This window comes from Neomonachus schauinslandi, chromosome 4 (assembly GCF_002201575.2).
Source record: "Neomonachus schauinslandi chromosome 4, ASM220157v2, whole genome shotgun sequence".
Lineage (NCBI taxonomy): Eukaryota > Metazoa > Chordata > Mammalia > Carnivora > Phocidae > Neomonachus > Neomonachus schauinslandi.
In genome coordinates, this window is record NC_058406.1 from 19,284,008 (window position 1) to 19,308,365 (window position 24,358).

The 24,358-nt window shown below is 47.6% G+C and overlaps 2 protein-coding genes across 4 annotated transcripts in view; both read left to right on the top strand.

Annotated features, from left to right (window-relative positions):
- The first annotated feature begins 3,658 nt into the window (after positions 1-3,658).
- LIN28A (lin-28 homolog A) lies at positions 3,659-15,656 on the top strand. The gene is made up of 4 exons (XM_021683588.1): positions 3,659-3,689; positions 4,153-4,337; positions 14,492-14,676; positions 15,437-15,656. The coding sequence occupies exons 1-4, from the start codon at positions 3,659-3,661 to the stop codon at positions 15,654-15,656; spliced, it is 621 nt and encodes a 206-aa protein (XP_021539263.1).
- Positions 15,657-20,201: 4,545 nt separating this feature from the next.
- The window catches only part of DHDDS (dehydrodolichyl diphosphate synthase subunit), a 30,482-nt gene continuing 26,325 nt past the window's right edge, over positions 20,202-24,358 (top strand). For 2 of the 3 annotated variants that reach the window (XM_021683589.1, XM_021683591.1), the window contains exons 1-3: positions 20,202-20,260; positions 20,758-20,875; positions 22,765-22,881. In XM_021683589.1, coding sequence (XP_021539264.1) covers positions 20,813-20,875; positions 22,765-22,881 — 180 coding nt within the window. In that variant the 5' untranslated portion in view covers positions 20,202-20,260; positions 20,758-20,812. The remainder of the gene's footprint in view (positions 20,261-20,757; positions 20,876-22,764; positions 22,882-24,358) is intronic. The other variant, XM_021683590.1, reaches the window with a different exon arrangement.

A 24,358-nucleotide genomic window follows, 5' to 3' on the forward strand; every position in this document is an offset into this window, starting at 1 on the left:
CTTTCTTTCTTTCTTTCTTTCTTTCTTTCTTTCTTTCTTTCTTTCTTTCTTTCTTTCTTTCTTTCTTTCTTCCTTTCTTAAGTAAACTCTATCCCCAACGTGGAGCTTGAACTCAGGACCCCACGCTAAAGAGCTGCATGCTCTACCAACTGAGCCAGCCAGGTGCTGTAGGCATGTTTCTTCTTTACTTTTGGGGGATACAATTTTGGTCATCATATTACTTAGTGCATATTACTTATCTGATTCTTCCACCAAACTTGTGAGCTAACACATTGACTGGATCACAGTAGGTACCTAATAAGTTTTCACTGAGATAAGGACACAAGAGAAGAGGGGTCTGGTCAGGAATTCCCATCTCCCACATAGAATCAACCCACTGGGGATGAGGAGCCAATTATGTTGGGAGCCACATGTCCCTTCCTAAAGCATCCTCTGCCTCTACATATGCAAATTTATGAGGTCTTGAGTGCCTCCTCTGTTGCATTGTTTAGACTTAAGAGAGATAGCCCAGGAGAATAAATATTAGGACTATTATAATGATGTTTATTATGTCAATTAAAGCCTATTCAGGAGACTCTTCTTGAGAGTCTTCTATGTACCAGGCACTGTGCTAGGTACTGGTAAGGATGTGGGAGAAGATGCAGAAAGAAGTAACACATGAATGGCCCTAGTCCTAAGAAACAAATGATCCAGCAGGTTTTGGCTCATAGAGACAATCATACACACAATAGCTATAATAATAGTTGTAGATTGCATTATTAAAAACCATCACAGACATTATTTTAAAAGCTTTATGTGTAGGATCTAGCTTTATCCTCATAATAACTGTAAGAGTTAAATATTCTCATTATCCCCATCGGACAGAGGAGGAAACTGAGGCATAGAGAGGTTAAAGAATTTGCCCCACTTCACAGAGCTGTGAAAGTAGACTCGACATTCAAACATGGGCAGGCTGACTCCAACGCCTGTGCTCCTATTTTCCTATTAATTAAGAAAATAATTTGAAAACAGATTGGTCTCTCTTCTACTCTGGTTTCCTTTGTTTTTGTTTGTTTGTTTTCTTTTGTTTCTTCTGCTCTAGTTTCCTTTTTAAAAAAGATTTTATTTTTTTAAAGGTCTTTTATTTTTAAGTAATCTCTACACCCAACATGGGGCTGGAACCCACAACCTGGAGATCAAGAGTCAGATGCTCTACCAACTGAGCCAGCCAGGTGCCCCTACTCTGGTTTCCTTTGAATCAGAAAACATTATCTCCTCTTTCCTCACCCTCTGTGGCCAAATGAATAGTTAAATCCATTTTTCTGAAAGGGAGCTTGAGATACTTGCTCTGCTCTCATAGAATCATACTGCTGGAAATTTCCTCTTTTTGGCATTCAAGAGAATCCCTTCACTTGTTTCAAGTGTGTCAGGGTCACTGGAGGGTTGAGAAGAATTAGGTTTTCTGGGAAGGACTTGGAGGTGGGAAGTCAAGAAGGCATTCTCAAAGCTGGGAGCTGGGAGCCAGCAGAGCTTGGCCTTATTCAGCACCGTGGACAGGGCTCCTGACATTCTCAGGACCCTGGACAGAGAGGCTGGTCATGCTTGCCGAGGGAACAGCTCTCATTCGTGAGCGGACCAAGCGAAACCAAACCGCTAAACTCCCTTTCCCCTCTTTTCAGCCAGACCTCAGTCACCTGCTCTTGGATCTTAAGGACAGAGATACAGGGAGTGCATATATTTTAAAGGCGCTAGTAACGAGGGGAGATAAGACTCTGAGGTGGGGAGGATTATATAAATAAAAATGGCTTTGGCTGATGTAATTGGAAGACCTAAATTAAGGTTCTCAGGGGCACTGTTAACGGTATTTGTTAATGATATGTATTTTTAAGGCTGAGTAGCAAAGGGCCACAATTGTCCTCTTTATCACCCAAAGTCCTATCCGCCATCCCTTACACTCAAGTTTTAGTCTCTTGAAGAGGATTCCATATAGGAAAGAGAGAAAAATAATCTCTCCACAGCCCCTTGCTCTTCTCTTTTTCCCTTTCCTACCCCCACTCATTCCCTTTCTCTCTTTCTCAAATACACATGTGGGCGCGCGCGCGCACACACGCACACACGCACACACACACACAGAGACACACAGAGGCTCAGGGTGAGAAGCGCGAGAGGTTCTGTACACTTGGTGGAGACTGAATTCAGAGCAAGCGGATGCCCCCGAAAGCAGGCTCTGTCTCTTTAAATGGGTTGTAGCAGTGGGGGAGGGGAACTGGCCGGAGCTGGCATTGTCCAGTTTGAACTGAGCACCGGAAGTGAAGGGGCAGGGCCAGGGCCGTGCACTGAGCCCCCGGCCATTGTCCATCTCCGAGCAGGGCACTAGCCACCCCTTGACCAACCCTCTTTATCTCTTAGAAGGGGAGGCTACCTCTTTAAGTAAGGAGATCCTTTACTCCAGTTCTTCCACCAACCGCACTCCTTGGGGAGGGAAGCGCACTTTAGGATGGGACTCTGAAAGGAGGAGGGTCTGGGAACCCAAGAGTGTCCGGAGTACTGGAAGAAATGCCTCCATCCACGTACCCACCTAGTCCCTCTCCCAGCAACAGATAGGGACGCGACTGGGTTGGGGACAGGATGAGGACAGCTGGAGGAGGGAGGAACACTCTTTGGGTTCTTCCTGCTCGCCCAGGAAGCACCACGTGTAGTCAATTTTAGATACAGATTTGGAAGGAAAGGATTTGTTTTTTACACAGAATCAATTAGGAGCACTTTGAGAGATCTAGAAAAACGGTCGAAACTCAGGGAGGCGGAGACATTCAGTTAGTCAGAGACAGCCCCTTGAGAGGCAGCGCCTTGGTCAGGACTGGAGATCAGCCCTGCTGGGTCTCCAGCCTCCCCCCTGCTTCCCCATCCCAGGCTTCCTAATGTCCTGAACTCCAGGTCTATCTAAGCACACGGGGGTGGGGGGTGAGAGCGGGTCAGCGCCAAGCAGCCGGGTCAGCTCGGAGGCCTGAAGGGGAAGGGAGGGGGAGGGGCGCTCAAGAGCTGGGGGAGGGGGAGGGCTCATCCATTTCTCCCTTGACAGGTGGTTTGAGTCTCTGATTGGCCAGCGCTGCCAGGCTCACACCTCCCTCCCCCAACTCTCTGGAATGTATAATTATCTGCGCGGGGGGTGGGGGTGGTCTGTGAGTGTGTGTGGGAGCAGTCACATGGTTTTAGAACTACGCCCCCCACACAAGCCCCCCACCTGTATGCTGCTTTGGGGAGCCCCCACTAAGTCGTTAAAGTACAGGATCCCAAATTCCGGGGTACTCAAGACTTCTAGGGCTGACGGCCCCCATCTCCAGCTGTGTGTGTGTGGGGAGGGGGTGTCAAACCTCAAGATTCTGAGAAGGGACACCCCAGAGGTGTCAGAGACCATAGCGATGGGGGAGGGCCGGAGCTGGAGCCAGAGGGAAAGGGAGGGGAAAGAAGAGGGAGGGGAGGGGAGGGGGCTGCCCGCGGGGGGTTGGGTCATTGTCTTTTAGAATTTGGGAGCCTTTGAAAAGCCGTGGGCCCTCCCACCGCTATTGTGCTGGGGAAGATGTAGCAGCCTCTTCTCCGAGCCACCCCTTTGCCTCCGGACTTCTCTGGGGCCAGCAGCCACCCGACCAGGGGCCCGGGGCCGCGGGCTCAGCCGACTACCATGGGCTCTGTGTCAAACCAGCAGTTTGCAGGTTCGAGCTCGGGACTTACTGGGGACACCTTAGGCTTCAGGGGCGCCCAGGAGCCACATAAAAGGGAGGTGGGGAAATGTCCCCCAGACTGGCCGAAGGACCCTAAGTCTGTGCGGCCTCCTGCTTCAGGGGCCATTTCTGGACCAAGGAACCCTGGTGTCCCAGTGGCGTGCACGCCGAGGCTACGGGGGCGGGGGGAGAGAAGAGGAGGGGCCTGTCGGGCCATCTATCCCCGGGCAACGTGTTGTGGGAAGAGGAGCAAAACTTTTGGGGCAACACTGGCTTCAGCGTGAGCTTGGGGAGCGCGGGAGGCGGCCAGGACATGTCTTTCCTCGCCAGCTGCTTGGTACCTGCAGCCACCTGGGTGCCCACGCGGGGGCTGGACACTGGGGTCTCCCTGCTGGGTCTTGAGAGTACCCTCCAATTCCGTGGCCCCCCAGTTGAGCGCCCTCCCAACCTCCAGGTGGCTGCGCCAAGGCGCCGGAGGAGACGCCGGACGACGCCGCCCGGGCGGCAGAAGAGCCGCAGCTGCTGCACGGTGCCGGCATCTGTAAGTGGTTCAACGTGCGCATGGGCTTCGGCTTCCTGTCCATGACCGCCCGCGCCGGGGTCGCGCTTGACCCCCCGGTGGATGTCTTTGTGCATCAGGTGAGACCGATTCGGGGAACTTCGCCGGGGGAAGGGGATGTTGGCGCGCATATTCAAGGATGGGCGGCCGGACTCGGCTGTTGGATTGAGGGAGATCGTGGGGCCCTCATTGTGCGCTCTCGTCTGTGCCGTGGCACCCCAGTTCTGAGTCCCCATTAACACCAACGGGACGGGGGGGTGCAGAGTCTATTATCAGCACCCCCAACCTTTCCTGGAACCCCTCTAGCTTACCACGTGTCTGTTACCTCTTTCCCCTGGGAAGGGGGCAGGGGGCAGGGAGGTGACCCCATGTGGCAGAAACTAAGGTTGTATTGTGCTTGCCGGTGGGGGGAGGGCCGAGCAGACCGGCCAGGGAAGCACATGCCCCTTCAGAGCAGAGCCCTGAGCGCCCAGCGTCTTTCACTAACGTGTGAATGGAGCTCCCTGGCGGGAGAGAAGCAGGCAGACCGCTCCGGGATCAAACGGGTAAAGCTGAGAAGTCAGCCGGGTCTCCTCACCCAGGTGGTCACCTAAAACTCAAGCCCTGGGGCCTGAGTGAGTTTGGCAGATCCTTGAAGAATCTGGGGGCCTGAAACCTCTTCCAGAGTACCCATCTCAGACACAGAATTAACCCACTGGGCTTTGGCTGTGGAGTTCTACCAGGAAGGAAAACCTAAGGAGTCCAGGCCTTAGATTTCTAGTCCAGGCTGGGAGGGAGTTAGGTCACAACCCCAAGTTCTCAGTTAAAGCAAGGCAGCCCAGTGGGGGTGAAATTCAGTGTCGCAGGGCAGGGGGTGGAGGGAGGCTAGCCTCTGGACCTATTCTCTGCTTGGCATTTATGGCCCCAGACAGCCATTGATTGCTGTCCTAACATTCCAGCCTCGAACAAGGAGCCAGAGACTTCAGGTTTCCCTCCTCCCCGGCTTCCTCTTCCTCTCACCCCCTCCTGAATCTCTTAGAAGTGTTCTGGTGGTCCTGAGACACCAGCCACCCATAACAACCACGAAAAGGAAGTTGCTTGGCTCCCTTGCACCTTTGGAGGTTTGGTGTGGGACCTGGGAGGGAGAAATTGATCATCTCAGGTCCAGTAGGTTGACACCCAGGCCGGGCAGGGAGGGGTTACTTCGGAGAGGTTGGCTTTAGGAGCCTTGGGGGAGGGGAAAGGAGGATGTGGGGATTAAGGGTTGGAGCCTGAGGGATGGTATTCTGGAGGGGGAGGGGTGAAGGGAGATCCTGGGTGGACTGGTGGGAGGCTGCAGGGAAGTCTCCGGAGCATGGCCTGCAGCGAGGACACGGAGTGGGGAGATAGGGGATGCAGGCAACCAGTTCATGTTGGGTCCTGGGGAGGGGCTCACTGGGTTACTCGAACATACCCTGGGAGGGTGTGCAGCCATATGCGTAGCCACTTCCTAGCCTCGTCCTGTATCCTCCCACCTCAGCCGCCCTCCCACCATCCCGACAACTAGTTCTGGCTTTGCGCCCCCCCGTCTCATTTACATATGTGAATGATAACCCACAGGAAGTAATTGTGGGAGAATGAAGGGAATTGGCCTCTTTAGATCTATTAAATCACTTTATTACAGGAACCAGCTTTGAATGGCCCTCCTCAGCGGGGTGGCCAGCTCTCCCACTTTCCCATTTATCTGACCACAAAGAGATTAAATTCTGTTGGTCTGGAGACGGACTGGACAGCTTCCCCAACTTTGGGAGGCTTGGAATAAAAGAGACCCAACATTTTCTTGCCTCCCTTCCAAAGGCTGCTAAATAGGGGCTGGGAGGAATGTAGCCCCTCATCATCTGGGCTTCGTTGGTGCTATGCAAATACCAAGGAAGGTGTTCCTGAACACATGAATCTGTGCCTCAAGCCACTTAACATTGGGATCAAAAGCATTTGGAAAATACTGGACGGTCTAGAGGAAAGCAGGGACCTTCAGATTTGGGGAGTGGAGCCTGCACCATGCTCCTTTATTGGGTTAGTTGGGAGATAATCTGGGTCTTGGAATGTCCGGGGACATGCCGACGTTGAGTAAGTTATCAAGAGGGAGTTGAGCAGGGAGAAGGAATCAGCAATTTGTCTCCCAAACGCCCTCCACCAACAGTCACAGAGGACAATGACTGGAAATTCCCTGAGCCTTACCTGGTAGGATAGCATGCTGCCGGGGCTTGGGTTGATCCTCAAACCCTATGGTAGCAGTAGACTGGTGATTACAGTCCCTGCAGTTGAGAAATCTGAACTATCTCTTGGGGATCGAATGTAGAGGAATTGAGTAGATGCAGGATGATCCCTAAAAATTGTTCTAGGGAAGGAATGTGTTGAGAGAGAGTGTGTGTGTGTGTGTGTGTGTGTGGCGGGAGGTGGGGGCTCGGGTAAGGCAGCTCTCTTTAAGAATAAAACCTCCCCTTTGGCTGCTGCTGGTAGGTACCCTGGAGCCTGAGGTGGTGAGAAGGATAATTGTCCTGGTAAACATCTACCAGGGAAGAAGGGTCAGGAAGCCCTTTAATAAGAAAAGATAAAAAGGGGGGAAAGCAATTTAACATTTTCTTTTCCTTCCACGGTTGGGCTTATTTGGTTCCCAACACTATTCCCTACTGTCCTTGCCCCCCCTCAGAAAACTTCATGCCCCCCCCGTGCCCCCCCCCCCCCGTTGATGAGTAGGAAGGAAAACCTACCCTTACCCTTAAGAATGGGGGGGGGTGCAAAAGAGATTTCTCTAAACAACCGTTTTATTCAGACACAGATCTTTAGATCTAGAACTCTCTGCTTGTCCCTGGGGTTAGGAGAATTTAAGAATCATAATATTGGCAGATGGCCAGCCCTAAATCAAGGTTTCTCAACCTCAACACTGTTGGCATATTTTGAAAAGGATAACTCTTTGTTCAGGGCATCCCTCGGTTGTGACAACCAAAAATGTCTCCAGACGTTGCCAAATGCCCCCCTTGGAGGCAGACTCCCCCTCAGTTGAGAAATAGTTATATAGGGAAAGCAGGCAAGAAAGCACTAAATTGTTTTCCTAAGATTCACCAAGAATTTTGAAATCTTCATAGCCGTTTTAAGAGTTTTGGCTTAACTCATGTTTCCTGTGGCTCAACTCCCAAACCCCCAAGATTTGTGGAAATTTGAGAACAAGAAAAGGCTCCCTGCTTACTCTACAGCTGCTCAGAACCCAAATACGAGTTTAAGATGGCTTTCTAGCTAAAAAGCGGAATTGGAAGGCCTGGAGGCAAAAGAAGAGCCCAAATCTGACTAAGGGACCAAGTTTGGGTTAGGAGGAAATATTTCAATCCTGAGGAACTGTTAACAACTGAAGCCACGTGGCTTGCTTTTTCTGCGAAGGATGAGTGGGAGAGCAACCTCTGGCAGGGTCTGAATTAGGACTCTTGGGTGTTGGGGGCGGGGAGGGGAGAATGTAAAGAGATCTTTCCCACCTGGTTTATAACTTTACTAGTGCCTCTGATTACTCACCTCATATCTAGTTAGTGATGTGCTTGTCTTATCTCTCCTTCTCTAACTAACCTATACGATCTTAAGGGCGGGACTAGCTGTCTGGTTAGTTTCCTAGTCCTTACTTGGTGGGCTGAAGGAATGCATATGAAGTAAGGAGCTCCCGAATCAGGAGGACCTGAACAGTTTGGGGTCCTTGTCAGTAGAGGTCTTCCTCCAGAGAAAAAGATTGGAGATAGGGGAGGGAATGTTAGCTGATAACTGCTTTTCCTGACCGCTGTCTAAAATAGGGCTGGGCTCTTAGATGCACCATGAAAGTTGGTGGCAGGATTGTCACAACGTGGAGACCCAGATGGGATCCTCTGGTTTTTTTGCTTATGGACTGGAAGCCACAGGTTTGGTCATTGCTTAATTTTTTCATCTTAACAGGACAAATCAGATTCTAAGAAGTAAGTGAATCACCCTGATTTTCAGAAAGTTGGTAGAGGTTAGTTTGAGCGTTATGGGATCTTCTCGGGTCTTTCTCTTTCTGAAGAGACATGCTTTCTGGACAGTGTCCGAAGTAAAGGCTGTGCCACCATCCTGAGTGAGCTTTCAATATGAGAAACTTGTCACCTTCATTCAGCTGGTGACACAACTGCCTGTCTTTTAGTGACTTTCCCCAGGGCAAAATTGTTTCTTGAACATTCCTAATCAAACCACCCTACTAGAATTGCCTGTTTTTGGAGGGGAAACTGCTCTAGGCAAAACCTCCACCCTCCCTTCTTCCTGCAGGCAGGAGTAACAATTACTACCTATCCGAAGTCTGGGGTCAGGCGGTGTGGGGGAGGAGGAAATTTTCAGGAATAGTAAATCATTTGTACAGACTCATTTCAAATGATCTCAGCTTGGAGTATTTAATTCACATAGGAACTCAAAGTCCAAGAAGAGTAAGTGGCTTTTGTAAATGGTCAAGAGCACCAGAACAACTGGGTTTCTGGCTTAAAACTGCAGGACCCTTTCTTCTGCACCCCTTGGGTGGGTGTGGGCCCTGGTGAGAAGTCAGCTTCCTCTCCTTGAAAGTTTGGTCCCCTTGAAACTCCTTCCTGAGGACAGAAGCTTCCTTGCCCTAAGGAGCTGGGGAGATAAAGCTCTGGTTTTCAACTCCGAACCTGGCAACTCCTTCAGTCACCCGAGAGCGGCTTTTAATGCAGACAAGCTGCTGAGCAGCACCATCTGGTGGAGGACTCCAGGCAGGAGCTGGGGTCCTGGCTGTGTCCGAGCAGAGGTGCTCTCTGGGGGTTGTCTGTCTGCTGGCAGCCTCTGGTTCTGGACAGATCTCTTCCCTCAACCCTCCTCCCTGACACATCATCAAACAAACTTCTTCTGGTAGAGCTGGTTGGTTTTCTAGCCCCTACCAAATCCTACCTTCAGGAATGAAGCTCAGGTAGGACTATGACAACACCTCAGGACTGAGTCATTTCTTTCATCGGCTTCCTTTCCTTATATGCGGCTGTCAGAAAGTTCTAGAATATGTGTATGTGATCTGCATTATTGCATACCACTGGCTGGAGGGTCAGGTTAGCCGCAATCAGAGCATCTCTGCAGCTCACTGAATTTGGACGAGGTGCCTCCCTTCTCTGCCTCCCTGACCTCAGCTGTAACATGGGGTCATAATAAGGCCTACTTGGCAGGCTTGGTATAAAGGGTAAGTGCTTAGAGCTCTCCTTAGCCTCTCCTTAGCCTTACTAAGCGTGGATACATATCAGCAACTCAGGATAGTGGAGAGCTTGGTTGAGGCCACAAAGATTTGTGTACTGCTAGGTGTCTAGCCCTGAAGGGATAGACATGCACTAATCAGTCTTGAGCTGGAATGGCCCTGAGTGTTGCAGAAAAACCAGGAACTCAGACTTGGATCCCTGAGACCAAAGCAAGTTTTCCTGAAATTCTGCCTGCACTTCTGTAGAAAGGAGCAATGTGACTAAAAATGGGCCTTGTTGGAGCTGGTTATCATGCAGTCTGATGCCCTGCTTTTTACAGAAGATTAAAAAACCCACGTGTGTCCGACCTTAGAGAGTAATTTCCGGGGAAACTCAAGTGCCTGTGTGCTTTTTACTCCATCACATTCTCTGAGTGACCCCTAAGCTCCTTTTTATTATAGAAACTGCTGAAGCCACCGATTGATGCTGGGATGGAGTATTTGATGAGGGGAAGGTTAGTGGAGACAGTGGTGAGGTATTAAGAAGGAAGCAGAGGGTCTAAATAGAGAACTGGCCTGAACCCTTCCCTGCCATCCAACAGAAGAAATGCCATCAGCCCCCGTGCAGTGGACCCCCTGTGGGCTGCCCACCCTCTGGCCTTGAACGAACTAGGTAAGGAAGATGGGAAGGAAGGCTGCCTCCCCCACTAATCTTTCACATAATTTATCGGAATAAATAACCCTCGTTCAGGTTCCTGCATAAAGGATTTGACCAAAGGTAACAAGGGTTGGGGGGTGGGCAGGGGTCCTGTGTAGTTCTCTCTGTGGAAGGCTGGGATGGCAGGTCAGGGAGAAGGAAGGATGGCTGCTGGTGGTGACTTTGGCAGACCCAGCAGGCTTGACTGGGGAAGAAAGGTGTCTCTATCCATTTCTCTCCGTGACCATAACCCCAACATGGAGAGGAAGGAACTGATGAATGTGGTGAATGCGGGGGGGGGGGGGAGTCGGGGGAAGCCGCAGCCTCTGGAACTCCAGGAATCTGACCACCAGAACCAACCAGTGTCAACTCTTTGTTTCCTGGGGCTGGGCTCTATTGGGGGAGCTCAAGCCTTGCCCCTCCCCCCCCAGGCCTTTTCTTTTTTGGAGGGGATGGGGAGAGGGGCGGGGCCCTGCTTTGTGTGTGGTTGGGGGTGGGGTGGGGGTAGTAGCAAGAATTTCAGGCTCCTTTCTGATGCAGGCCCTGTGAGGCCAGCTCAGTGGGGCTGCACGGTGATTACCTATCTGATAAGAGAGGAATTCAAACTATGTGCTGTAGAAAGGGGCGGGGTGGGGGGCAGGGAGCCACCCCTGGAGACCACCAGTCTAAATCTTGACCGGCTATGGTAAGGTGCCTGCGGGGCTATTTTTTTTAAACTTTTGAGAGGCTTAAATAGACCTCAGATCCTCCAGTGATGGAGTGGGTGACCTGAGAGGACCAGTTTCACGTTGCCCACACTGGTATTGTCTTGTTCTCCCAGTAAGCCTAGGAGGTGTAGATGGATTATTTTTTTCTGAGTTTCCACAGTTATAAAAACCAGAGTTAAAATTTTGAGGCTCTTGACACTTGGTTCTCACTGTTACCCTGCCCTGATCCAGTCTGAAGGGGCTGATAACTGCTACTCACTGAGGATTTATGTGTGGCTGGCTATGTGTTAACCACTCTTCATGCATAAAACCTCATAGCTCCTCCATAAAATTAATATTTGCTCCATTTTATAGGTCAGCGCAGAAAGGAGGGAACAACAGGCCCTCAGACTCCAAACCCTTGTTCTTAATCACATATCTGCTCAATCACAGCTGGAACTAGGAGTGTCCCAGCCTTGGAACCCACTAGGCAAATGGGAGGACCTGGGATTGTACCTCCTGACCGACTGGCTTGTCCCAGATGAATAAGAAACAAGTCAAATGTAACTTCAAATCAGGGTGGTTTCTGTGCAACAGGAAAGGGGAAAGAGCCCTGCAGTGTTTTTATTTCCTGCTTTAACACTCTGCCCCTTCCCTCACATCAACACTGGGGGAAGGGCGCGGTCTTCTTGTCCTAGACTGTTCCTGTGGGTAGGAAAAGACAGGAGAGGCTCTTCCTATGATGGAACTGGTGGACAAAAGTTACAGATAATAATACATGAAATACTAGCTGAGCATATTCTTGATGTTTCCATGCCCATATAATCTTCATTAGAGGCTTAGGTGAGTAACTTACCTGTTACCCCATCCTCTGAAGGAGCTGAGGGCCAGAGGTGAATGATTGACTTAAGGTCATGCAGCCAACAGTTGGTAGAACCAACATTCCATGAACTGCCATGTCTGGCACTCAGGCTTAGGCTCTTAACCAATGATCTCAATGGGATCTTTGTCTTCAGCAATGCTATCTGAATTAAAACAACAATGTAAATGATGGAGAAATTGGGGATCCCATCGGCTAAAGAGCATGTTGCACCTAAGACCTAAGTTCCAGTTTGAAATATTCCTCCTACCAACCACCACCTGCATAATATAATAATGTTACTTATTCATGCTCCCTTAAGCCAAGAGTGGGTGCACAGTGATGCCTTTTGCTTCTCTGAACCCTATTTACTATGACCACACTTTGTTGACATTTGACACACTCTTTGGATGTTTGACTATAATGGGGTAAGCTATAATGAAGTCTATTCTGGGGAGGCTATGGGAGAGGCATTCACCTGCACTAAGGTGTTGCTGTTGATGTATTAAGTGGCAAGGTGGAATAGGCTGTGAGCTTTATTTAAATCAGGAACCCTGGGTTCTTCTGACCCTGTTATAGCTGCTCACCTAGCTAGGTGATAACTCCCATTTTTTGGGAAGGCTGCCGGGCAAGTGTTGATATTTTTAAATTTTGGTAAAAACATGTGGTGTTTTAATGGGGTTGTTCCAAACATTCTAGATCTTTTTTTCCTTCACCAGTAGTACCTGGTCATCTTCCCAAGTCAGATAATTCAGATTTACCTCTTGGGTCATTGGTTCATTCAAAAATGTGTTAGGCATGATATTCTGTGATTTTTTTTTTTTTTTCTTACTGATTTATAGTTGCTTTTTGTAGTTTCATCAGTCTGTCTTTTTACAGGATTTTAACTTTTTTTTTTTTAAGATTTTATTTATTTATTTGACAGAGAGACAGCTAGAGAGGGAACACAAGCAGGGGGAGTGGTGAGGGAGAAGCAGGCTTCCCGCCGATCAGAGAGCCCCACTGAGCAGAGAGCCCGATGGGGGGATCATGACCTGAGATGATCTTGACCCTGGGATCATGACCTGAGCTGAAGGCAGACGCTTAACGACTGAGCCACCCAGGCACCCCCCCCTTTTTTTTTTTTTTAACATTTTGATATTTAAACCCTCTGGAATGTATTTTGCATACATGTGATAGAAAGTGTAGAAGTCTGGCTTGATATCCAAAACGGACAGCTAATTTTCTCAACCGTTTTAAACTGTTTCCCTCACCTGTTAATTTCTCGATATGTACTTGGATCTCTTAGTGGATTTTCCCTTATAAACTTACTGATCCATCTGCTTGGGTCATACTGTCTTGTTCCTTGACCTTGTAGTAACATTACTTTGATAGAATTCCAAACCTGGAAGAAGGTTGCAAGAATAATACTAAAAACTCCCCATATGACCTTTACCCCAAAACTCCCATAGGACCTTTACCCAGATTCAGCAATTCTTAAAATTCTGTCCCAATTGCCTGGTCATTCTTCATTGTACAAATAAACTTTTTTTGTCTCCTTCTTAATCATAAGTTACAGACATCAAGCACCTTTATTGCTAAATATTTCAGTGTGTATTTTCGAAACTAGGGTCACTCTCTTTCACAGTCTCAGTACAAAGATCAAAATCTGGGCATTTAATATGGGAACATATCTGTATTCCAATATGTAAATTTTGTGAGTTGTCCTAATGGTTTTTTTCCCTGTTCCAGGACCCAATCCAGGAGCATGCATCACACTTAATTGTTGAGTTTCTGTACTTATTCAGACTTTGTTTTTCATGACCTCAACATTTTTTTTTTTTTTTTAAGATTTTATTTTTATTTGAAGAGAGAGACACAGCAAGAGAGGGAACACAAGCAGGGGGAGTGGGAGAGGGAGAAGCAGGCTTCCCGCCGAGCAGGGAGCTCAATGCGGGGCTCAATCCCAGGACCCTGGGACCATGACCTGAGCTGAAGGTAGACACTTAACGACTGAGCCACCCAGGCACCCATGACCTCAACATTTTTAAAGTGTACAAGGCTGTTACATTTTACAATTTTATATTTGTTGATTTCCCTTCCTCTCTCCCTTTTCTCCCTCCCTTTTTCTTTCTTTCCTTCCTTTCTTCTTTCCTTCCTTTTCTTTCTTTCTTTCTTTTTCTTTCTCTCTCTTTTCCTTCCTTCCTTCCTTCCTGTAATCTCTGTACCCATCATGGGGCTTGAACTTATGACCCCAAGATCAAGAGCCACATGCTCCACCAACCGAGCCAGCCACGCACCCCTATTTGTTGATTTCTTAAGCATGCTAAGTTGAAAAATTTTTGATCTGGGGCGCCTGGGTGGCTCAGTCGGTTAAGTGACTGCCTTCGGCTCAGGTCATGATCCTGGAGTCCCTGGATCGAGTCCTGGATCGAGTCCTGCATCGGGCTCCCTGCTCAGTGGGGAGTCTGCTTCTCCCTCTGACCCTCCCCCCTCTCATGTGCTCCCTCTCTCTCATTCTCTCTCTCTCAAATAAAAATAAATAAAATCTTTTAAAAAAAAAATTTTTTTTTTTTGATCTGTTCTATTTTAGTTTAAATGAGACTAGCTACCGAAAATGTTATGGCATCTGATTATGTAATGATTGTTCTTTGTTAATGTAACCTAGATCACTTGTTCTTAATTATGGGGCTCTTTGAGTTGACAGTTTCTTTACTGATAACATGGCAGTATTATCACACTTGGTCTTCACAACTTACAAGAACGCATGTATGCAGGTTTTTGGTGTAAGCATGGAGAACTAACATTAAAATCTCCCGTGTTTCCTTCCCCAGAGCAAGCTGCACATGGAGGGCTTCCGGAGCCTGAAGGAGGGTGAGGCAGTGGAGTTCACCTTTAAGAAGTCGGCTAAGGGCCTAGAGTCTATCAGGGTCACCGGCCCTGGTGGGGTGTTTTGTATTGGGAGTGAGAGGCGGCCCAAAGGGAAGAACATGCAGAAGCGCAGATCAAAGGGAGACAGGTATGAAGGTGGCTTGAGAAGGGAGAGCTCTCCCGATCTAGCCCCTTTCTTGGACCAGGATGCCAAAGACAAAAGGAAGCCTGTGGTCCCTGGCAACACCTGGGTATTCGGGGTTTCTGCCTTAGGATGTGGGAGATGGGGAAAGGGCTGTACGTGAGAAGGGCACATGATGACCTAGCTTTTTGACTTGACAAGTAATTTTGCTCTGTGAGCTCTTGCTTCCATTGTTAGTTAGGGGTAGTGATGCTAGCCTCACATGATTATTTTAGAGGCAAAGGAGATCACGGATGTGAAACTCTACGTGATGAGGGCAAACTGGTGTATGTACCTGTTGCTTCTTCACTAGGTCTCCTAAGTGGCTTGTTTTTTTTGTCTTCACTGTGTCCTGGAGCAGATCATATGGTCTGATTCCTTTAATTTTCCTTATTTTTAGTGAATGACAGGTACCGTTTCTTAAGGGCACGGTAGCATCTTACCTATCTCCCAAATTGCAGTTTCCAGTTGGGGTCCATGATTTCCATTCTTGATATTTCAGTATTTTCAGGTTAACCTGAATCTGAAGATACCATCTAGACAATTACAGATTTAGGAAGAACTTAGAGGTAGCAGTTATGGTCATATTCTTCCTTTTCTAAGTGGGGAAATTAGTTTCCAGGAAGGGGAGTGAGTATAGTAACTGACCAGAGCCCAGGTGTCCTCACTCAGAGGAAGGCTTCTGCTCTCACTCGTTTCTCAACTTGACTATCCTGCTCTGTTTTAGGTGCTACAACTGTGGAGGTCTAGACCACCATGCCAAGGAATGCAAGCTGCCACCCCAGCCCAAGAAGTGCCACTTCTGCCAGAGCATCAGCCATATGGTGGCCTCGTGTCCCCTGAAGGCCCAGCAGGCTCCCAGCTCACAGGGAAAGCCAGCCTACTTTCGGGAGGAAGAAGAAGAAGAGATCCATAGCCCTGCCCTGCTCCCAGAGGCCCAGAATTGAGCTGCAGCGGGTGGGGGCAATTCTTTGGCGATCAGGAAGTTTTGAGGAGCAGGCATCAATCGGCAGAGTGGAGAAAGTGGGGACAGGGTGGGTGGGGGGCAGCTGGCTCTGCCATGCATCTCAGGCCGGGGTCCACAGCGTCACCCCCTCTTCCCTCTTGGCACAGGGTAGGGGGGAAGGGGTGAGGCCAATGATCTCCAACTGCGCTCTATCCAAATGCTCTGAGGGTTCTGGAGAAAATCCCTCCCTGTGTGCTTTATAGGAGTCTCTGCCCCCAGATCTCCAGCTTTTGAAATTGGCCTGGGGAGGGGAATTGTTTTCCTTTCGAAGAAGGAGATGTAATAATAATTGTTCCCATGCCAGAATGTAGAGATTTAAGCATGAGACCAGATGGTTGGGCCCAACCCACGAGCCACCACATTCTGTGGGAGGGAGTCTCTCAGGGGTAAGGCAGGTTTTTCCACATCTTGTCTCATAACCTACTGTTGGGATATAGGGTGCTGAGGACTGTCTCAAGCAGTGGGTTGTGACAGTAGCCACAGGATTGTTGGGGGAACAGCTGCAGACCTGCTGCCCCGAAGCTGACTCCCACCCCATTCTGGGCCGATAGAATTTTATTTATTTGCTCCCGTGGACACCGCACCTTGGGCCCCACTTTCTCCAGGATGCCAACTGCACTAGCTGTGTGCGAATGACGTATCTTGTGCATTTTAACTTTGTTTTCGTAATATAAATATTCTGGTTTTGTATTTTTGTGTATTTTAATCTTAAGGCCCTCATTCCTGCACTGTGTTCTCAGGTACATTAGCGATCTCAGGGATAAGTCGGCAGCAGGTCCGGGACTGCACAGCAGGAATATTTTGTTTGATCACCAGGGAGAACATCTATTTGGAGTGCATAGTCTATTGAACTACCTCATTTTTGGCAATTAGAGCTGGCTTTTCTGCCATAGTGTTCTCTTGAAACCCCTCTACCTTCAGTGAGCCATGGGAGACTAGGTTTTAACTCAGTTGCCCCATGACTTGATCTCCTACTGGAAGATTGGAAATTGGTCTGAACAGGAAAAGATGGTCCAGGAAGTAGCGTCAGGAGAGGCCGCACCAGCTGAAAGGTGCCATGGGGAAGCCAAGATTAGTTGAGCGTTGTCTATACGTGTAATAAAGGATTCCTGTTCAGACTTCTAATCCCAGGGCACAGGACTCACTTTACATACCAGATCCATCCTTCACTGGATTGGGCTATTCCTACCATGCACAACAGGGTGTGTGTGTGCGCGTGCGTGCACGCACGCACGTGTGCAAGTTTTAAAAATGAATTGGTAAGGATGGGTTTAAGAAAAATAACTCTGGACCCATCTTGAGCTGCCCAGGGATGAGTGTATGAAGCGAAGGCTAAATTTCTTAACCTTTATAAATTCTGGGCTTTTCTTGTTGGCTTCCAGAGAGACCATAAGCCATGGCGTCTTCGCGGTGCCCAGATCCGGTGTCCTGTCCTGCTGCCGCAGTGGTTAAGTGTCGTGGTAGCTAAAGGAGAACAGGTTTTATTTACATGCTATGAGATCACCACAAACCTACCTCACTGTTGAAACGGGGCAAATGCAATAGAACGCATTGGGTGATGTGTGTCTGATCCTGGGTTCTTGTCTCCCCCGCTCGCTGCCCCCCCTCTAGTTTTTGTATTTGTTTGGGTTTCGTAGGACTTAACGAATAGCGGACTGGGTGATTGCTAGGTGGTCTGGTTTGTGTAAATATAATGTGTTGGTCTTCTCCATGTTCTTTTGGGGTTTTATTGTTTACAAACTTCTTTTTGTATTGAGAAAAATAGCCAAAGCATCTTTGACAAAAGGTTCTGCACCAGAAAAGAATCTGGAACATAGCTTGGTGACCCCTCTGGAAGTGTGGCGGTCTTGAACCATCCTTTCTTTTGTGTTCCCTTCCCCTTTTTCCTATTTTTGGCCAGATCTTCTGTCCTAAAAACTTGACTCCTACCCTACCCCTCCTCTACCCCTCCTCCTCAAAAAAGCCCCCACACATACACATTTACATCTGGAAGAAGCAAAGAACACTTCCTCCCTTGTTCCCAGTCTCCTGTGCCAAGACCATTCCTTGATGTGATTCATATTGATATGCTTGTATTTGGTTGGAACAAACCTACTTTAATCTCCAGTCTTACGGTAGAGAGAAGCAAATGCAATGGGGGGGGAGGGGGGTGCTTTCCACGTAGAAAGTAGGGTCGGGAGACCAAGGAAGGGAAGATGAATGTATATCCAAATCACTCAGGAACTTTTATGCAGGTGCAAGAAGCTTATGTCAAAGTGGCCACAAGATTGTTTAATAGGAGACGGACGAATGTAACTCCATGTTTACTGCTAGAAACCAAAGCTTTGTGTGAAATCTTGAATTTATGGGGGGGGCGGTGGTAGGAAAGCTGTACCTATCTGTTCTTTCCCTGATCCCTTCCCATCATTTCTGAACTGCAGGAGACTGAGCCTCCTTGGGCTTTAGTGACTCCATCTCTGGGAGTGTTTATTTGATGGTTGTTTTGCTGTGCCGGGTACTTCCTTTCCCACTTGCTATTGTTTTGTAACACACATGCTGACCCTTTTCCCTTCTCTCTTTACCCTGGAAAAATACAATGAATAAATAAAAAGTTATTGGTACTGAAACTGTCCTCTTGTTGGATCTTCAGGGTGTTTTTTCTTCCATAATTCCCGCTTTCTTGGATTGGGACTCAGAAGTAACAGAAGAACCATTACATTTCCTGTTCAGCCATTTTGTTAGAAATGAATCTTGAAAATTCAGTCCTTCCACCTCATTACAGTGGATTTTTGTTTCTAGTTAAGGCCTCTTGTCCTCTTCCTTGGAAGCTGCCACATTCAAGAGGGGATTAGGAGCTTGGCATGCATAAGAATGGGGTTGTGCCACTGGCTGGGATGAAAGGATGGGGCCATGGCTTGGGGCATGAGACCCTAATACTTTCTCCCCTGCTCCTCAAAGCCTTTTACAAATCTTAATTAATTAACCCCCTGCAGCACCCCAGGGAGGGAAATATGTGGAACTAGGGAAATTGAGGCCAGAGGAAGTAACACTGATTAGCTATACAAAAACAACGTTTTCTTTGAGCCCAAGTGTGCTAGCCTTCTAATGAACATTGTATTTTAAAACATCTAGTCCCCATTCCCCCCCCCCCTCCCGCCCCCGCCACCTCCGCCGCCAACAAGGGAGGGGATTTAAAAAAAATTGATTGGAGGCATGCCATCTATTACACAAAGAGCAAAGAGATGGCAGGACAAGGGTAAGAAGTTTAATACATCCACTTGAGAGACTTCATACCAAAAGTCAAAGCTGGCCATGGAAGCTGCTAAAAGCAAACTCTACTACAGGGCTTCAGTAAATGGTGTTCCTGCAAAAGTGAACTAATCAGCTAGGCTGAAACTTAATTCCCAGGTTGCAAAGCAGGAAGGATAGAAAAGCTTAAGACTATTCAAGGGTGGGTTACTCATCTCTAGGGCTTTCTTTGATCATGTGTGTTAAAAGTAACCTTTTCATGAGACACATGAACTGGGAGTTACCAGTGCAATAACTCTTCCTTGCCTTGTTCTCTTGATGAGACTGTATACAAAGTGAGAAACAACAAGATTCTTTAGAAATTGTAAAGTTGTTTTTTTCCTTTTTTAACTTTGGGAAAATCGAACTCTTAGTTTCTTCACATTTGATCTTAGCCGAAAGGCTGAGAAGCGATCGATCTCTTAGTTTCTTTTGTGAGTCCCTCAAGTTCTGCAACAGTTTTCCTTAAAGGTTACAGAGCTTAATGCCTTTGATTTTTCTATCAGGGTTAATTGATGGCCTTTCATTAGTCACTCTTAGAGCAGAGCTCTTTCCAGCCTCAACCCCATTTTGAGTTGCTCTGGGTAGGTCCTAAGAATCTGAAAATCCTAAAATATGAGCGCTTTAAATCAGCGCAAAATGATATTATTAAGTGCGTTTGCGAGACTGACTAAGGCTAGGAAGTTAGCAAATGATTAAGTCCACAAAATACAACTGCAAGCAGTAAATACAGAATTTGAAAGACTTGAACCAGGACTCCAACGCCCACTTCTCATGCCTTCCAGCAAGGAGGACACTGTACAACCCCGTTTCTCAACAGTTCTAACCTGCCACCAGCTGCTGAAATTGCGCTTCTGGCAAGCGGATCCGCGAATTCTTGCCCTATAGGGCAGCCTGCCCGAGGCCTCGATCTGGCTCTACAGACCATCCCGCTCCCCTAGGTGATCTCGACCCCGCCTTCCCGGCCCGGTCCCCAGGACGTGGCCCGGAGCCCACTCGCCCGCCCCCCTCGGTCACGTGAGCGGGGCGCTCGCTCGCTCTCCATCTCTTTCCCTCCCCCCACCCTCCCTTCCCGGCTCCTGGGAGTGCGAATTTCGCTTGGAACGCTAGCACCGCCCCTTCTCCCAGCCCGCAGGCGCAGGTCGCAGCCCCGCCCATTACGTGCCGGGGGGCGTGTTCTAGCGCCCAAGGATGACGTGTTCTTCCAGCGCCACGTCGTGAGGAAGTGGAGCGGTTGAAAGGCGCCGGGCGGTGTGGAGCAGGTGCTGGGTTCAAGGGGTGAGCGAGAGCGAGAGAGGTGACTGGGCGGGGAGACGGCTGTGGGAGAAACAGAGGGGACAGTGGAAGAGATGAGTGAGGGAATAAATAATTTGGAGAATACTGAGATTGGAGGTGATGGGGGCGACACCTGAAGGGTGTTGGAGCGCAGAATGGGAAACGGTCTTGGGGAAGATGGAGAAGGAGGAAGCAGGGAGGGATCAGGATGTAGGCACTATGAGGTGGCAGGAAGCAGACTTGGATGTTCAGGAAAAGTCAGTGCAAATACCGAGGAAAAGGGGATAGCAGCAAGGTCCACCAAGCCAAAACCAAGGAAAGGCCTCTGCCCCGAAGGTCTCATTGGCTTATAAACTCTGGGTGGTGAAGAATTATAGCCTTAGACCAGTGTCTTTGGATCCTAAACCTGGCTACTCTCCACAGTCCAGATAAATCCCTACAAAGTCATCCGAAGCTGTTTGCAAGCTCTGGTGATTTATTCTCTTTCTTGTTTATCCAAGTTTACCTGGTTGGTGTCTTCTTGTTCTGGGCTCATCTTCTGCCAGGGCAGGAGCTATGTCATGGATCAAGGAAGGAGAGCTGTCACTTTGGGAATGGTTCTGTGCCAACATCATAAAAGTGAGTACAGTTGGTCTCCTGGTTAGTTGGGTAATCTTGTGTCAAAAGCTATTATTAAAATTGAGTAACACAGGGCGTCTGGGTGGCTCAGTTGGTTAAGCAACTGCCTTCGGCTCGGGTCATGATCCTGGAGTCCCAGGATCGAGTCCCGCATCGGGCTCCCTGCTTATCGGGGAGTCTGCTTCTCCTTCGACCCTCCCCCCTCATATGCTCTCTCATTCTCTCTCTCTCAAATAAATAAATACAATCTTTAAAAAATAAATAAATAAATAAAAATAAAGTTGAGTAACACATGATGTTAAGTGGAATTTAACAATGGGACCAACAAGTCTTTGAATTGCAAGGTAACTTCCAGGTCTGCATTTCTGGCAGATTATTGCCCTAACTTTCACATTTTCAGGAACCCCAGCACCTCCCCATATCATTGGGCAACCTAGACTGTTAGGTCTTCCTTATAGGGAACTGAAATTTCTTACTTAGAACTTTTATCTATTTTTCCTTGTACTGTTCTCTAGATTTAGATAGAATAATCTTTCCTTGATGTTGCAGTAGAGCATAATGGTTAAGAGTTTGGGCTGTAGAGACAGACAAACAGAATGAAAGTCTTAGTCTATCATTTATTAACCATGTGACTTTATATGGTTGTTTTGAGGATGAAATGGAACATACACCGAAAACAGTGTCTAGCGGTTCTTAATTACTGCTATTATTGGGGCTGTTTTCAGCTGTTTGAAGACTACAATCATTCTATTTCCTACACCCACTTACTTCCCCAAATCTTGCCTCCGCTTTTCTCTGAGGATCACAACAATGTTACATTTTCTGCATATAACAAGTTTAAGATTGAAGCCAGTCGCCTGGTTTTGTCTTTCAGCTACAGTCTGTCAAGCAGTGGGTAGCAGTGAATTTATGAGTCAGCAAGCCTTATACCCCACTCCCCCATACACATTCACACACAAATGCCAAGTGATCTCAGGCAGGCCAGGAAATAGAAAGCATCTTCTTGGGGAACCACTGCAGTTGTGCGTTGGGAAGAACAAGTTGCATGACTTGACTGGAATTTTTTTTTTTTTTAAGACTACACGTGGGGGACAAAAGCTGAAAATGTTGGAGAGGCGTGGGGAAAGCAGTCAGTGACGAGGCCCTTCAGTGAGGGAAATTAGGCTAAGGAGTGTATTTCTGCTGCAAGAGACAGGAAAAGGCAGCTCTAAGCCAGATAAGACGTTTTATTGGGTCCCCAAAATGTCTTTTTTGTTTGCTTTGAAATGGCTTCTGACATTTACATTTTGATAAAAATCCTGATGCTTGGCTTCTCTTGTGTAATTAGAAGAGCAACAACATTGAGCCCCCATTCCTGTGTGGCAGCGATTGGGTAGAGTGGATTCCTCTTTTCTGTGGAGGATACCCTTGCCCCTGGACCACAGCCAGCAATATCCTTCCTGTGCCTTCCAGGTGGAGACATGAAACCAAAGTGGTGGTCAAGTGCATATGGTTAAAAGATGAACTCTGAAAGCATACGGACCTCAGTTTGAATAACCACTTTGCCTTTTCTTAGCTGTGTGTCTTGTACAAGTCACTTGACCTCTCTGAGCCTGTTTTTTCACCTATGAAATGAAGCTAATACTGTTTACTTTATAGGTTTATGTGAAGAAAAACTGAGATGAAGTAAAAAAAAAAAAAAAAGCCTACCATAATACTTGGCATGTAGTAGGTGCTCAATATAAATGAATATATATAAATAAGTAAAAGCGCTTAATACCCATTTGTTGAGCCAAAAGCTCAAAATACCCAGTACTCTTCCTCAGGGGCGCTTTTATCATCTAACTCAAGCCTATCAGCCTGGGGTTTAGTGTCTCCTTGTGTGCCTCATTTGTCTTCTTACTTCACAGGCGGGCCCAATGCCCAAACACATTGCCTTTATAATGGATGGAAACCGTCGCTATGCCAGGAAGTGCCAAGTGGAGCGGCAGGAAGGCCACTCACAGGGCTTCAACAAGCTGGCTGAGGTGAGTGTGGGTGGCAGAACCCAGTGGGAACAGTGTGTGAAGAATTGGACTATAGCTACAAAATCAGGCCCTGAGTTTACTATGGTTTGAGAGTATTTTTTTAATAGCTGTTTGTTTTGTTGCTTGCTTGCCTGCTATAGGTCTCATATCAACATTAACAGAAATTAAGTTATATAGTGAATCATCACAGAATATTAGAAATAAGAACAAAATTGACTTCTCTTACCACCTCAGTAAATCAGCAGTTTATAGTTTTCTGTGCTTCATCCCAGTCCTTGTAATATGTTCTAACATCACTTAACATTTGTAAAATTACACATGTATTTTTAGTAACTTTATTTTACGTGGTATTTTGGCAAGTCTTTTTCTAGGTTGATATATAGCTTTTCTAACTATATGTTTTAATACCTATAGAATATTTTATTACAAGGATCTGACATAATTTGTTTAGCTGCTCCACCATTATCAGATCTTATAAATAGTTCCATTTTAAAATAAATTCTTTGAAGTAACATTTCTGGAGCAAAGGTAGGGTGACTGCCTATCCTAGTTTGCCTGAGGCCTTTTATTTTTAAATTTTTTTAAATTTTTTTTTTTAAAGATTTTATTTATTTATTTGACAGAGAGAGAGAGAGACAGCTAGAGAGGGAACACAAGCAGGGGAAGTGGGAGAGGGAGAAGCAGGCTCCTGGCCGAGCAGGGAGCCTGATGGCGGGCTCGATCCCAGGACCCTGGGATCATGACCTGAGCCGAAGGCAGACGCTTAACGACTGAGCCACCCAGGCGCTCCTATTTTTTTATTTTTATTTATTTATTTTAAAAGATTTTATTTATTTATTTGACAGAGAGAGACAGTGAGAGCAGGAACACAAGCAGGGGGAGTGGGAGAGAGAGAAGCAGGCTTCCTGCCGAGCAGGGAACCTGGTGCGGGGCTCGATCTCAGGACCCCGGGATCATGACATGAGCCGAAGGCAGATGCTTAATGACTGAGCCACGCAGGCACCCCTGCTTGAGGCCTTTTAGCGCTTAAACTGGGAAAAGTGCCAGACAACCCGGGTCATCACTCTAAGCAAAGATCAAGGGCATTTTATGCTTTTAATGCATGTTGCAAATTGGAAAACTTTAAATTTAACAGTAAGAATGGAATATGGTCTGTCTTTGTGAAGCTAACTTTAAGAAGAATGGAAATTCGGTCTGGAGAGTTTTTGCCTTGAGTGAGTGGATGTGGGGCTCAGTTGAACACCCTGAGGAGGTCTTTAGGTTTGGTGACCGCATCTTCTCTTTTGTGACTAAGTAAAAGGCAGTTTTGCGCAGCGCTTAGCTTAAGCTCTGGAGTCACTCAGAACCTGTGGGCACCCCTGCCCTGCCACTTCTGGCTCTGTGACCTGCAGCAGGCTAGCTTCCTTTTGCCTCAGTTTCTTCATCAATAAAATGAAGACAACAATAATCTCTACTTCCGGAGATTATGTGAGGATGA

Bases quoted from the DNA above. Each gene is read 5' to 3' on its own strand.
- LIN28A (XM_021683588.1), top strand. From the start codon at position 3,659: ATGGGCTCTGTGTCAAACCAGCAGTTTGCAG. The intron at 3,690-4,152 runs GTTCGAGCTCGG...CCCAACCTCCAG, and splicing joins GTCAAACCAGCAGTTTGCAG to GTGGCTGCGCCAAGGCGCCG. The intron at 14,677-15,436 runs GTATGAAGGTGG...GCTCTGTTTTAG, and splicing joins CGCAGATCAAAGGGAGACAG to GTGCTACAACTGTGGAGGTC.